Source organism: Phodopus roborovskii, unplaced genomic scaffold (assembly GCF_943737965.1).
Source record: "Phodopus roborovskii unplaced genomic scaffold, PHOROB, whole genome shotgun sequence".
In the NCBI taxonomy this organism is placed as follows: Eukaryota; Metazoa; Chordata; class Mammalia; order Rodentia; family Cricetidae; genus Phodopus; species Phodopus roborovskii.
The window spans coordinates 25,405,431-25,421,765 of record NW_026126571.1 but is presented as its reverse complement, the minus strand read 5'-3'; the positions used below and the strand labels follow the sequence as shown (position 1 = coordinate 25,421,765).

General features: G+C 40.1%; 1 protein-coding gene across 1 annotated transcript in view; it reads left to right on the top strand.

Annotated features, from left to right (window-relative positions):
• The first annotated feature begins 5,828 nt into the window (after positions 1-5,828).
• Positions 5,829-16,335, top strand: part of Stk31 (serine/threonine kinase 31) — an 85,729-nt gene continuing 75,222 nt past the window's right edge. Inside the window, 4 exon segments of the mRNA XM_051203045.1 lie at positions 5,829-5,887; positions 7,583-7,629; positions 7,717-7,769; positions 10,243-10,341. Coding sequence (XP_051059002.1) covers positions 5,838-5,887; positions 7,583-7,629; positions 7,717-7,769; positions 10,243-10,341 — 249 coding nt within the window. The 5' untranslated portion in view covers positions 5,829-5,837.

The following is a 16,335-nucleotide window of genomic DNA, read 5'->3' as shown; positions in this document are numbered from 1 at the left end:
GAAACCAGAGACCTTGAACCAGACCAATGGCTCATTGTGATAAGTATTTACATGTAAAGCTGTTTGGGCATATACATATATATATATGCACATAAACATATATACACATACACATATACATATGTACATACACATACATACACATATACATATACATATTCACATACACATAATACACATACACATACATACGCACATACATACACATATACATATGCACATACACATACACATATACATATACTGTGTGACATACTGCACTTTGCAATTCCATGTCAGTGAATGAAATGTGCGATGGAGAGGTGGGAAAGATGGCAGAATGGAGTCACATGCCAGGTGGGAAGAGACAGAATTACAGACACAACAGTGGAGACAGGTGTGGGGATGTGGCATGTTGTTGCTGAGTAGAGGGGCAGGGTGTTGTGCACAGCCTGGAGGTCAGGCAAGTCCTGCCCAGTTGGATCATTTCCCTGGCTCTGAGCAATGGCTCCTCTAAAGAAACTCCAGATCTGTGCTGCCTGAGGCCATGTTGATGTCCATGGTCCTTGCTGTTGCTAGAAGCCATGTGCAAGTCTATAACCTGTGCTGCTGCTGGCTGATACAGGTGAGGAAGCATCTTTTGTAGTAGCATCAGTGATGGCAGAATGACAGGGTGAGAGATGTTGAAAGCTTCTGTGACAACCTTCTTAGCCCCACTCCCCAAAAAGTCCAACAACAAAACCCAGTTTAGACAGGAAGCCACTGAAGAGAGACCTTAAACATTGTAATTGGAATCCTGAAGTGTAGCTCTTCACAGTTTAAGATTTCTGGGAGTGGGGGTGGGGTAAGGCTGGGGAAGGACTCAGTTGTTGTTGTTGTTGTTATTATTATTATTATTATTATTATTATGAGACAGGGTTTCTCTGTGTAACAGCCTCTGGCTGTCCTGGAACTCACTGTGTAGACCAGGCTGGCCTCGAACTCACAGAGATCCTCCTGCCTCTGTTTTCTGTAAGGGGCTGGTCACTCAGAGTTTGATATGCTCCAATGAGTATATGGGCAACACAAATTGGACTTGGTGTATTCTTTTATTTTATTGGGGAGGGCCCAAGGGTGGGAGGGTGGACCTGGGGAGGACTGGGAAGTGAGTGTGATCAGGGTGCATTGTGTGAAATTCTCAAATAATAGAACTATGCTGAGCAAAAAAATCTGGAGAAAAAATAGTCTGATTTTTTTTCTAGGAAGGCTTGGATGATACCACTAAGGCTAAGGTCTTAAGCAATAGCTGAGGATGCCTGGGAAAGAGAGAGAACTCAGAGGGTCTGACCAGCACAGTATAGAATTAGTGAAAGATACTGCCATTATCCTGGATTCTGTCAGAGCAGATCGATAATGGAATAGAAAGTTGGGGAATTTGACTGTCAGAGGCTTAATGTAATTAAATGGGCAACAAAGCGTGAGTCTGATTAATTATAAGTTCAGAAAGACAGTTATTTGAGGTCTATAACTATTCCTGCCTCATCTCTCAAACATAACAAATATAATACAACAAACCAAAATTCCCAACTGTGGTAACTGTCAAGTAAAAGGCTCACTCACATAAGCATGGGTAATGAATATAGAAAACAAAACAAAACAAAACAAAAAAACAAAACAAAACAAAAAAATAAAAAACCAACCAACTGACCAAACTCCACAGTTTCTTATCTACTTACCATTCCAAGGTACTTCAGTCTTAGTTCTAGGAGGAAGGGAGATTCCAGATCCCTTCAGGAAGTGTTTTAGGGTTTTTACTGCTGTGACAAAACACCAGGACCACAAAGTTGTGGAGGAAAGGGTTTATTTGGCTCACACTTCCATATTGCTGTTCATATTAAAGGAAGCCACAACAGAAACTCGAACAGGGCAGGATCCTGGAGGCAGGAGCTGATGCAGAGGCCTTGGAGGGTGCTGCTTACCGACTTGTTTCCCATGGCTCCCTCAGCCTGCAACCTAGGACCACCAGCCCAGGGATGGCCCCACCCACCATGGTTTGGGTCCTTACAGTTGGATCTCAGGGAGGCAGTTCCTCAACTGAGATTCCTTCTTCTGGTGACTAGCTTTTGTCAAATTGACACATAAAATCAACTAGTACACGAAGGATCATCATTATCCCATGAAAATCCTTCTGGGGCAAAATATTTGCTAGGAAAAGTATTCTGTGGATAAAGGTTAATGCTCACATTTTCAGTCAAGAACACAAAGACACAGGATCAGCATTAACATAGATTCAAAAGGACCAAAAATATTATGGCTCACTGGTTAGAGTTTTTTCAATAAAAAGTTTTATATATGTATGCATATGTAGGAAAGGGAGGTCTGTACATGGGCTTAGAGGACAGACGTCTACTGAGGATGTCTTTCCTCATCAGTCACTATTGCGGTCTCCGAATGGAGGCGTGGGTTCGTATCCCACTTCTGACACCAGATATTGCGGTAAATAAGGATCAGGATAAACAAATAGGCCGAATAGATGTTTATTCAGGGAGAAATAACTTACAACCTAGACAGATGAACACCAGAAAATTCAACCTGATCCTCTCCTGTCCGAGTCACGCCAGAAAGAAAGAGCGCCTTCCTGGCCCCCTCCGACCTCCTTCCTCAGGTCACCTCCGCCCATCGCTCCACCCCCCAATGGGCGTGGTCAGTGCTACAGAAGGACTACCTCACTACAAGTCACCTTGGTCTTTGAGGTAGGGTCTCTCAAAGGGACCTAGGGCTTGCCAATTCGGTTAGGCTGGCTGGCCACAGCCCCAATAACCTTTGCTCTGCCTCACTAGCACTGGGATTTCCAGCATGTCATGTCCTATTGTGCCTGGCTTTTTTGTTTGCTTTGTTTTGGGGGTGCTGGGATCAAATTAAGGTCCTCCTATTTGACGGAGTGAGCTACCTCTCCAGTAGACCATTCCCAATGCTCTCTCTCTCTCTCTCTCTCTCTCTCTCTCTCTCTCTCTCTCTCTCTTTTTGGCTGGGGTCTTGTTTTGGTGGTCAGATGCAATGGGTGATCTCCATTGTCAGCTTGGTAGCATCTGGGATCAGCTAAAGACATGCCTGTGGATGGGTCTATGAGGGTTATTTCCATAAAGGATTAACCGAGGGGAGAGGACCATTCCTCAAAGTGGGCAGTGGGCTCAGTGCAAAGAGATTCAAGGGAAAGCAGTGTAGCCCACCTGCCTGCCTCCCTTCCCTTCGTGCTGCTGCTGCTCTGCTTCCACCCCTGACTGACACCACACAAGACTAATGTGGACTGGAGATCAGTGTCGTCCAGCAATCGTCCAGGCCCTTAGCACCTGGACTGGGGCTGCGGAGGCATCCAGCTTTGGGAACCGAGTGGATTCTCAAGCATGCTGATGGCTTGGTTGCTCAGCATAAATATATACAAAATAAGTGGGGCATTAAATGTTTTACACTTTACTATAAAAAGCTACAAATCAAAAACACTACACACCAAAATTCAACAAACTTTGATATGGTCAGAATAGCCATTCAGAATTGAAGCTGTGGCACTTCATATTGGGTATTATATTTTTACTCTCAAATATGTTTTCAAGTACTTATTTACCAATCAAAATGAAAAATACAGAACCGAGTTAGGACTGGGAAAAGGTATGGACTCAGCCTAGATACCCATAAGTGAAGGGATGGGTAAAGAATCTTGCCTTGTTTTATGCCATGAACTACTTACTATTCAGCTTGAGAAGAATTAAATGTCATTTGCAGAAAAATGGATAGAACAGGAAATCACCATTTTAAGTGAAATAAGGTGGACTCAGAAAGACAGACACAGATTCTTCTAATGAAGAATCCAGAAAAAGAAACATGAAAGGAGAAGGGCTATGAAGGAAGAAGACGGCCAGGAAGGGAGTGAAGTAAGTGTGACTGGGTGTGCACGGGTCAAGACAATTATGTGCATGTGTGGAAATGTTGCAATAAGAGCCATTACTCGGAGGTGTTAAAAAATAACCAAGAGAACTAAATAGTAAAGAGGAAATAATAAAAATCCGATCATAAGATGAAAACAGCAGAAAAAGGAAAGGAAGTCACAGTAAGCTTGTACTGTGACTGATCAGTGTGTGTCTGAGAGAGGGAATGATGACACAAATTGTGACTGTTAGGAATGTGACTGTTGCTGTTGCCGTAGATTCTATAGTTACTAAAAGTGTAAATAATTCCACACTTTACCTCCCTTTATTTTGCAAAACAGATAAATCCTTTGGAAAACACTGAGGGGAAGTGAATCCTCCGTGCAGAATCTTTAAGGAGCATTCTAGTAATGCTGTGTAAATTCTAAAGAAACAAGTGATGAAAGGGTTCCTTATACTCACGGGTCCTGGAAAAGGGAGTCACGACATGCCTCTGAAGGGACTCTGTAGGATGACAGTCACCAAGAGAAAGGTTCAGTCAAGAAGGTAGGAAGTTGAATGTAATCACTCTGCAAGGTCTCTTATTAGGAGTAAGAACAGAGCACACATCAAAGGCATGGGGTACTTCAGTGGTGCTTTGGAATGTCCCGAGGTCACAGTCAGGAGGGCAGGATCGGGAGCTTGTGACGGGACATCACACTTTGACTTATAAATTAGTGTGGCTTCTTTGTTAGTCTAGCAGTTTCTTACACACACTTCCCTACCATTTAGCCATCCCCTAGGGGACATAATCCCAATGGAAATGAAAACAGTATGTCCACGCAAAGACCTGCAGACCATAGCAGCTTTATTTGAAACCATTCTAAAGTGGAAGGCATCCCTATGTCCACAGAAATGTAGAAAAAGTGTTATGTATCCATAGTGGACTAGTGCGCAGTGATAAAAAGTTACAAGCTAGTGATATACACAAGAAAACAGATGGAATTATCTTAAAATATCCATGCCATTTGAAAGAAGGCAGATAAAAATGATCATTATATACGATCCAGTTAACACTTTCAGAAAATTAAAATTAACGCTCGGTATGAAGAAACAGGGAGAGCCAGGTTACTGTGAGGAAACTTTCGAAGTTGATGGAAATGTTTTATTGTGGTATAAAACATATTGATATCTGCAGTTTATGCAAATTATACTTCAAGCTTTAGAAATTAATTGGAGGGCTAGGGTTGTAGTTCAGTGGTTTGACCCTGCAGTAGGATTTGGGTTCAATTCCCAGCTTTGCAAAACAAATCAACTAGAGATGGTTTTCAGCTGTGTGATGTTTGTGCCACGTGTAACACTTGCCGGTAATGGGATAGCTCAGCCTCACAAATTCCCCTCCCCTGGTAATGTCCTGAGGGGAAAAGACTCCCCCTCCCCCATGTTAGATGTGGCTGCCAAGGTTCAGGGAGAAACGTGTATCAAGCAATTGAAAAAGGCACTGTGGCTTAGCAAGTTATTTCTTTCCCACCGTGGGAAAAGACAATCCGGTTCCTCCCAATTTTGGCTTTATGTGTTTATTTTTTCTTCCTCTTGTAGTTTAAACCTCCGTGAACAAATGAGGAAAACCCACGCAACCCCACGCCGCGGCCTTACGTCACTGCCACCTGGTGAGAGGAAGCAGCCATTGGCTGGCCGGTGCGGGGGGGGGGGTGGCGTCCTATAAATTGCCCGTGCACGCGGGCGCGCAGCCTTCCTTGCGGCCGGCGGGATGCGGCCTGGACAGCCTCGCGGTACTCGAGGCCTGGCGGCGGCGGCCGGGCCACGTGACTGCCGCCGCGCTCCATACGCCGCCGCCGTGGCGCCGCAGCAGCACGGCGCGCGCAGGCGCAGTGCGGGTGCGGAGGTGCGGAAGCTCGCGCGGTAAGAGCTCGGAGGGCTGGCCTGCGAGGTGGGCGGGCAAGCGGAGCGCCTGGCATGTGGGGCCAGCGGCTCTTCGCTGGGCCGGCTGAGGCGGAAAGTGTGAGGTTAGTCGTAGTCCTGGTGGTGGGGGTGACGGGGGCCGTTTCCGGGGCGCCGTTGTCCGCGCCGCCCGCATTTAGCGTTCAGGGTCGGGGATGAGGCCTGTTCCCCCACCCCGGGCCTCCCGCCGCCCTCGGGCCGCCTGCCCCTGCGAGCTCGACGGCACCCAGCTTCTTCGTGAGTAGACCCACCGTGTGGAGTATTTCTTCCCCTCCTGGCGAATTCTGTGGTTTAACCTTCCAAGCTCCCCCAGAGAGCAAGTGTGGAGGGGCTTCCTTCGCTTCTTCCCCGGCCTCATTTCAAAGTGAGACTCAGGCCCACCATTCGGCCGGCCACCTCTGCTCACAGCCATTACGGTTCCGTAAAGCTACCTTGGCAAGTCTTAAAAACGACTTAAAATAATTCTAGAAAGCCGTTTGTTAAACCATGTGGCAGGATTTCCAAAGTAAACTTTTTTACTTTTAAACCAAGAACACGGCTATGGCTGCACACATCTTTAATTCTAGCACTTGGGAGGCAGAGGCAGGAGGATCTCTGAGTTTGAGGCCGGCCTGGTCTACAGAGCAAGTTCGAGGCCAGCTAAGAATACATAGAGAAACCCTGTCTCGAAGAATCAAACCAAACCAAACCAAACCCCAAACCCCAAACCAAACCCTAGTGATCAGTTTGGAGAAAGTATTTCTCACCAGGTTTTGCTTTAGAGGGTGAAGGCTGTTGATATATACCTTTTGTGTCTTTTCTGAGAAGGAAATAAAATCAGTTGTAATTGAATAGTATGAAATATTACATACTTGTATCATTTTAAGATTCATGAGTGGAAAGTGTGGTTTCTGGTGTGTTGAGATAAAATTGTGAAGAAGTAGACTTTTTTAAAAAATAGCTTTTAGTTATTAAAATATTAGTAATGAAATGCCTTTTGATTAGACAAAATTTGATATATTTCAGTTTTTAATTCCAGGGTATTTTTAAAAAAATAGATGCCAGTCCTAGCCATTTGTAGCATTTCTCTTTGTTTTATTGTGGGAGTCTTTCTCTTGTTTGAGAGGGTATTTTTTATTTTATTTTAATTTTTTTTAAGAACATGGGGGCTAGAGGGCTCAGCAGTTAAAGAGCCCTGGTTGTTTTTCTAGAGGACTGGGGTTCACTTTCCCTCCTACATGCTGAGATTTGGGGGCAGTGTAGTTTTGTTAGAAGTTGAACCTTAGTTCTCTAGAAACACTAACATGGCAGTTTACAACTGGCTGTAACTCCAATCCTAGTGGATCTGATGGAGCCCCCTTCTGGCCTCAGCATCGACTACATGCATGTGGTTCACAGACATACATACATACAGGCAAAACACCCATACATGCTCACACTCACACTTGCTTGCACCCATGCACACAAGCACAAAAATATGCATGTTGTTCCAGAGTATTGATTTATTAAGTGATCAAAATGTGTGAGTTAACTTAAGGTAAATCTGTAAACGTTTGGCTAAAGATAATGATAGGGATAGGCATGATACAGTTCGACATTGAAAACTACAATATATTCAGAATAAATACAAGAAACAATCATGAGAGGCAATTTTTCCTATAGAGTTTGAGTTTTGATAGCCCTACTAGGAAAAACACTTTAAAGAATTTAAACATATGTGGTTTAGATTTTTTTCATTGTTAATAGATATTAAAACCTAATTCAAGGTATTGAATTGTTAGTTTTTCAGGACTTGTCCAAATGGATGAGGACACACATTACAATAAAGGTACTGGATTAAATATTGTTTGGGGGTATAAGAGCGAAAGGATATTAAGTTCTAATTTTTTTTTTTTGTATTGTGATTTTATTTTAGTTGAAGATGTTGTTGGAAGTCATGTAGAAGATGCAGTAACATTTTGGGCCCAGGTAAATAGAAGCTTGGTTGGTTTCTCTTTTCTGTCTACCTTATTCTTTCTTAGTCCAAGCCTTTTCCAACAAAAGCAAAATAAAAACCTAAGAATAAATGTATTTTTGTTTTCATTCTCATTACCTAATTTTGATGAAATCACGTAGCATAAGACACAAATTCAAATGACCACAGCTTGTAGTTTAGTTTTCCCAGGTTGAATAATATGCTTGTAATACAGCTGAATTAAACAAGAAAATTGTCAAGATTGGGACTTCAAAATTATATTCAATAGGGCCAGGAAGGCATGTACTGTTGTATTTGTGAAGTTATAGCCCCATCTAGAGGTCTTTTTTGAAGATTGTTAGACTGTTTCTTGAAAACAAACTTTTTTATTTTGTTTGTTTGTTTTTTTTATTACTCAAAAAACTTGATTAAAAACAAGTTAGCTTTGTGACCTGTGTGTGTGGATTTTCCCCCCGTGTGTGTGTGTGTGTGTGTGTGTGTGTGTGTGCGTGTGTGTGCGTTTAACACATACACATTATTTTTCTTATTTTTATTCTTTTGAGAATTTTATTCAACATATTGTGGTTCATACGTCCTCCAACCCCCCCTCCCCCATTCAAAATAAAGTTTTGTTCATGATCTGGTCATGGACCAGTTTGGAATACAATGGACTAACAGTCTCTGATGACATTGAAGGAATTATAGACATCTCAGAAGAACTTTAAGTCTCACAGCAGCACTTTTCCAAGTTGGCCTAGGTCTAAGTCACTCTCAGAAATTTTGTGTTTTACCTACTTAATTGGTGAACAGTTCCATTGCTGGAGGTTTGGGGTAGCCTAATTTTTACAAATAACATTAATTATATCTAACTTATTAATTAATTTGATTACATATACCATTCATATCTATAAAATAATATTTTAAAATACTTTTCCTGTTTTAATTTTTACATTTTTTATTCTTTGAGAATTTCATACAGTATATTTTGATATTATTATTCCCTAATTCCTGGACCCTCACCCACCTCCCTACCTAAAGAACTTCATGTTCTTTCTCTTTCTTAAAACAAAACAGAAAGCCATGGTATTCAGTTTGTGTTTGATGTCTTAGAAATGCTCTGAGAGGTTTTCTATCACCAGACATTGTGGCCTCATTGAATATTTTTGTGTTTCTATATAAAGCTTGATGTGATGTGTGTGTCTATTGATACTTGATTTTGTGTTGTTGAGACAGCGTGTCACTGCAGAGCCCAGCTGACTTCAAACTCAGGGTCCCCCTGCATTCCTGCCTCTCAGGTGCTGGGGTTACTTACAGGTGTGCAGTGTCACTCCCAGCTTTTATTTAATTTCTTCTACTGTGAAATAAACTCACAGGAAAATTACAAAATCAATATAAAGGCTTTTTGTGTACTTCTCACTCAGCTTCCACAAATACTAATTTCTTGTATAACCACAGCACAGGACAAAAGCCTGGCAGTTAATACTGGCACAGTACTATTAATTGAACTGTTTATAGTCTTTATTTTAAATTTCATTCCCCCATTCCATGATCCATTCTAAGATCCTCATTGTATCTTTAAGAGTCCTCTAACCTTTGTCCTGACTTTGGATGTTTTGGATGTATCTTAGTATTTTTATAGAATATCTTTAATATGGGTTTATTTGGTTATTTCTCATAAATTGTCCAAAATACCCAAAGATAATGTTGTGTCCAGTGTGCATTGATTGTATTGGGGTTCTTGATGTCATGTCTTTTTGGATATATTAACTTTAATCTACTTGGTTTGGTTGTTCACTTAAAAAATAATATTTTTTCTTTTGTAATTAACAAATGCTTTAGAGAAAGATACATTTGATTGACTAGTTTTGTTCTTTTCACTTGTAATTTTGAATTTTTTTTCTTAGTATTGTACTGGACTTTCACTTTCTTTCCTTTCAAATTTCTTTATTCCTGTTGTATTTATTAAGTGTTCCTCTGTACGGAGGAGTCGTTTCTTCTCTGCTACTTAGTTGTTCAATAATTTAGCTTATGTGACTACAGGATATGTCACAGGCAGTAATCCATTGCTGTTATTATTTATTTTTGCTGTTTGAATTCTTCATCTCTGGTCAATGGAACAGGAATTGGCCAAAATACATAGGTTGGTTCCTTGTCTTCTAAACATGTCTTATTCTTCCATTGATCACTTTTTATTTTCTGTAGCTACCAGCCTTGGAATTACCCAGTCTCTAAGGAACTTGCTTAGCATAATTTAATAGTATTTGGCACTTTATTTGAATTCTACATGACCTGAGCTTGTTGCTAGTAAGCTTCATGTGGTTCAATATCAGTTCTTCTGTGAATTCATTTGAATTATGAAAATGATAGCACAAGAATTTGATCTAATTCCCAATGTTCTAAATCCTTTAAGTGTTATTCCTTAGTAGGCCCCTCAGGTATTATATATAATACCATCGGGATTTATTGAATCTCATGTTTTCTTCTTAGAATGTTAGTAGAAATAAGGATATTATGAAGATCGGTTGCTCACTATCTGAAGTTTGTCCTCATGCTAATTCAGTTTTTGGGAATCTTGATCCTAAGAAGGTAAGCTTTATTCCTGGATATAATCATTTCATCTTGCATGTCTACTATTCTACATTTTAGAATTTATAGATTTTGGAATTTGGAGCCTATTGAACAGAAAAGACAGATTTTTAGAATTTCTATAAACTATAGTTATAGCAGGTTTATTAAAGATAACTATGAACAGAAATTATGATATAAACTAAATATGGAAGACTCTTGATCAAGTGTCGGGGGTCTAGTGCATGTTCAGTGAGACATCTACCAATAGAGCTGCATCTTAACCCTCTATATTGGTGTAAGTCTTTTGTCTTATATATGTATGACTAATATTTGTTCCTAGTCTGTGGCTAACTTGATTACCTTCTGGGTATCATTTGAAATCTTACCTATATTAATATTTTCTTTTTTGGTATGTGATTTCTCTTTCCCTCTTCAATTCTTCACTTAGATATGGGAGAATGGGGGAGGAAGGAGAAGAGAGGAAGAGAAGGGAATCAGAGGGAGAGGGAAGGCAAGGGAGATAGATAGATGGAGATAGAGAAATAGAGATAGATACACACACACACACACACACACACACACACACACACACACACAGAGAGAGAGAGAGAGAGAGAGAGAGAGAGAGAGAGAGAGAGAGAGAGAGAATTGCCTGTGCTTATGGAGGCCAGAGAATGGGTGTGTCTTTTTCTATTGCTTTCCACTTCACTTCTTTTGAGACAGGGTATGCCATTGAAGCTGGGGCTCAATTGTTTTGGCTGAGCTTGCTGGTTGCTTTCATTATTTCCTCCTAAGAAGCATTTTAGACTAGTCTTTTTCTTAGTGGGGCTTCTGCAACAAGACATTATAATATCATACTATTGATAAATTGTGTATGTTGCCAGGAAGGGTGGGATTTAGGAGATCCATGAACCATTGTAGTAACTAAGCTTTCCCTTGTATGTTATTCTTCCAAATCTACTTTTTGTTCCCATGGAGACAATACTGCCTCCACTGAGAATGTGTGTTTTTAGGTGGTTATCACTCTGGAGTGACTTTTGTGTCTTACACTAACACTTTTAGGAGACAGTTGATAGTGGAAGGAGATTGCTTTTGGTTGTCATAACTGGAAGTGGTGCTATAAGTTTCTAATGGGTGATGCCAAAAGGAATGATGGATGGCAAACACCCTTTACAGCTCTTCACCTCCAAATAAAGAACCATTCAGTCACAAATGCCAGTAGAGCTGAGGCAGCAGAACTCATAATTTTTGTTTTTTTTTATTAAACATCATTAAACTAAAGTATAAATTTGGTATTTAATAATACTATCTAATTATCAGTTAATCATGCAGCAGAAAGCATTTGATTTTCTTGTTGCTTGATTAAACAGTGATTCAAGAGGCAGCGATAAACGAAAAGAGAACTTTACTTATTGGCCAAAAAATGGAGAAATGGAATCTCTGCTTACAGTTTAGCCTCACAGCTTCGGGGAACTGAGGAGTTACAGTATAGAAGTAATGATGAAAAGAGACAGGAAAAGTATTTGTCTTTACTGAGAATAGGCATAAATCTTTGAAGAACTTGGGTGCTACACCTTCCTGTGTCTTCTGTAGTCTGATATTTTCACACATAACCAAAATGTTAAAATCTAAATGACACAGAGATGCCAAGCCTTTCATTTTGGTTCCAATCTCGAATTAGACATCTGTAGGCCCAATAGAGAATCAGTGCTTTCATCAGAAGCAGCCTTCCAAGTCCTTGACAAGTGACTGTTACTTATACTCATACAGCAGAGACGAATGCACAGCAAAGCTGATAATGCATTGGCCTCCAAAAGTTAACTAAGAACACAGAAACGAGAGAGTTTTAATTTTTTTCTTGGCAAAAGTGTTTCTAATGTCCTTATATAAAGTAAAAAGTCTAAAAATCATTCTTGACTCATAGAAAATGCAGATTCCACCAGGTTCAGGATTAGACTTAAATAGAATATTCTTGACATGTTTATGTATAAAAATATTTTACTTGTTTTTTTAGACATTAGAACAATCAGATATGGGGGGCTGGAGAGATGGCTCAGCAGTTAAGAGCTCTGCTCTTGCAGAGATCCTGAGTTAATTCCTAGCAACCATATGGTGGCTCACAACCATCTGTAATGAGACCTGCTGTCCTCTTCTGGCCTGCAGGCATATGTGCAGACAGAATACAGTATACATTATAAATAAATAAATAAACAAATAAAAAAACCCCAGTAAGATGCTTTTTAAAAAATTTAAAATACCTTTTTAAAAATTTATTTTTAACTTATTTTTTTTAACTGGTGTTTCTTTTCTCTTTTGGAATATCTTATTTATTGTTTGACAATTTCATATATGTGTACAATATATCTTGATCCTGTCTAACCCCAAATCCCTTCACCCATTCCTCCCAGACACCCTATAATAACTTCCCTCCAATTTTTATGCTTTTTCTCTCTGTATTTTTTTGTAACTCACTGAGCCCAATTAGTGCTCCCTTCTAGAATGTGGACTGATCATGGCTAAGTCTGATGCCTGTAATTGCTGGAGTGAGTTTGGGAATGCATGGGCCATGTTATGTCCAGGAGAGTGCATTTTCCAGCATTTGTTCTCATCCTTCAACTTTTATAGTCTTTCTACCCTCCCTTCCACGATATTCTCTGTGCTTAGAGGTTGATATAGATCTTCCATCTAGTAAGTGACACAGTAGTCACTTACCCTTAGCACTTGAACTAATAAAGAGTTGCTGTATTAAATGCTGCCCATTGCAGAAACAGCTTCTCTAGCCAAGGTTGAAAGCAGCACTGATCTGTTGGTATAAAGTAAGTTGTCTTAGTGTGTTTTCCATTGCTATGTCAAATACCGTGACCAAAGGCAACTTGGGAAGGAAAGTTTATTTCACCTTGCGAATTGTAGTTCATCACATCAAGGGAGGTCAGGGCAGAAACCCAAGACAGGGACTGAAGCAGAGTCTGTGGAGGAACACTGCTTTCTGGCTTGCTCAATCTACTTTGTTACACAGCTCAGGACTACCTGCCCAGGGGTGGCCTCATGTACAGTGAGCTCACAGGTTTGCTCACAGGCCAGTCTGGTGGGGGCATTTTCGCAGTTGAGCTTCCCTCTTTCAGAATAACTCTAGCTTGTATCAAGGTGATAAGCTAATCAGGCCATACATATTTAGAAAGCAGTTTGACAGCATTACCACTTAGCAAAACAGCAGGAGTGGGTTCTCCCCTATAGCCTATGACCTTCCAAGTTATGGGCTTTTGACCAGGTTAACAGTGCCAGACATGAACACCCTCCTATGGAGTGGGTCTCAGATCCAGTCAGAAAATGGTTGGTTAGTACCACTGTTGCACCTTGCCTGGTAGGACAACGTTGTAGTATTCAGGGTTTACTTCTGGGTAGTGCCATGAATGACTTTTCTTACCCAGTGCAGTGTAGCACACTATATAGCACTATGAAAGATAACAAGCAGGGAGAAGTTTTCAGATACATTGCAGTTTGGTTTCTCTATGTCTTACAACCAAGGTACTAGTTATGATGAGCCAAGAGCAGTTGCAGTACCCTCTGCTTTTTTGGGATTTCCTTGACTGATTAGTCATAGGGAGTTGATTTATGTATATTAAGCTATTCCTTCATCTCTGGAATAAAGACAGCCTGGTTGTGGTAGATGATCTTTTTGATGTGCTTTTATATTTAATTTGCAGGTATTTTGTTGAGAAATTTTTTTGTGTGTAATTTTATCATGGAAATCTCTAATTTTCTTTTTGTTGTTATTGTGTCTTTATTTGCTTTTTGGTATCAGGGTAATGGTAGCTTCATAAAAAGAATTGGGTGATGTTACTTTTTTCTTTAATGGTAAGATTTGTGAAGAATTAGTGGTAGTTCTTCCTTGAAGGTTTGGTAAAATTCACCAGTGAATCCATCTGGGCCTGGAATTCTTTCAGTTAGGAAATTTGAAATTTATTGCTTCAGACTCACTATTTGTTATAGATAGGAAAGTTCAAATTACTGCTTCAGGTTCACTTTGACTTAATTTGTTAGGTCATTTGCATCTAGGAATTTATGAGTTTCTTTTAGCATTTCTGACTTTGTGAATGTATGTTTTCAAGGTAAGACCTAATGATTTTCTGATTTCATTGGTAGCTGCTGTAATCAATTGAGGTCTCTTTTTCTTTTGGGTAGTTTGACTAAGGGTTTGTCTGTTTTATTATCTTTTCAAAGAACCAGGTATTTGTTTGATTCTTTGTATTTTTCCTCATTATATTCTGTTTAATGATTTATTTTCACTTACTGAATTTTGATTTGATGTGTTTGTGCAAACAGGCCCCCTCAGCACACAGGCTAGAGAAAAGCATCATTCTCCAGGCACAGGTATTTTTAACAGCAAAACCCACAAACTTAAGGAGGGGCTGTGACCCTCTGACCATTGAGTATGTGACCAGAGTCATGGGCTCTAGCATGCTCTTATCGTTTTAGATGGTCTCGCTATTTAGGGTGCGCTAATCAATCTTGCCTAAGTAAACAGGAGTTGCAGCTATCTCTTTGTTTCTCTAGGACCCTGCTGACACATTGACTGGAGGGGCAGTTTGTTCCCCCTTGAGTTACCTGTGGGAGGGTGACCTTCTTGGTATCTGGCTATCTTAGGGCTTTGTAAGGCAGAGGTTGCAGGTGGTTAGCAAATTCCAGGAACTAAGTCACAGTGGCCTTGGTCAGCTTTCTGGGTCAGACTGCCCTGCATTCCAATTATTTGGGCTCCATTTCATTTCTTTTCTAGTTTAAGTCTTTCATGACTTTTCATAGAGTTTTTTTAAATTTGACTTGTTACGTTTTTATTTTAAACATTGGTTTCCCCCCATATTTCTCTTTGTTCAATTTCTTCTTCCTATCTTATCTAGCCTTTCTTATTTCATTTAGCTGGTTTTTTTTCCCTCAATCATGAGCTTGTTTTCTTTGATTTCCTTGGATAAAATTACAATCAGTCTTTTGAGTTCTTTGTGATTGCATTTAATTCATTCTTGTTAGATACCGTTGTTGTAGCATTAGTAAAATTTGGAGGAATTAAATTGTCTTTGTGTGTTTCTTATGTCACTGTGTTGGAATTTATGCATGTAGTGTTATTCATTTGGTAAAAATTTTTTATCAGGTGTATTCTTTCAGTTAAAGTATTAGCAATGTTTTTGTGAGACTTGGATGTGGTAGAGTTGACTGTGTAGTTCAGAAAATAGTTCCCCAGTTAGGAGCTCAGCATGCTAGGTGTAAAATTATCTATTACTTCCTTAGCAAGATATAAACTTTGAGATCAACCACAGCTACTTGCTATTATCATTATGGAGATACTATACTAACCAGTTAATGATAGTGGTCCCTTTGGCTTCCATAACTGCTATAGGATAAGTAATAAATAAGGGTAGTATGGAGTGATTCAGTTAGATTTTAGTTAATAAAATTAATAATGGTAGTGAGATAGATTAGTTAAGGATAAGGATTAATTATTTGTGTTAGTTAGGGTTTCTATTGCTGTACTGAAACACCATGACCAAAAAGAAAGTTGGGGAGGACAGGGTTTTTTTCTGCTTGTACTTCCATATTCATCATTGAAGGAAGTAAGGACAAGAACTCAAACAGGGCAAGGACTCAGAGGCAGGAGCTGATACAGAAACCATGGAGGAGTGCTGCTTAGTGGTTTGCTCCTCATGACTTTCTCTGTCTGCTTTCATACAGAACCTAGGACCACTAGCCCAGGATGGCACCACCCACAATGAGCTGCGCCCCCCCCATCAGTCACTAGTTAAGAAAATGCTCTATGTGGCCCACATCCTGATTTTATGGCAGTGATTCTCAGTGGTTTGTGACTCCTTTGGGGGTCAAATGACCCTTTGACAGGGGTTACCTAAGATAATTGGAAATATCAGATATTTAATTATGATTCATAATAGTAGCAAATTAAGTCATGAGGTAGCAATGAAAGTAATTTTGCCACTGGGTGTCACCACAGCATAAGGAACTTTATTA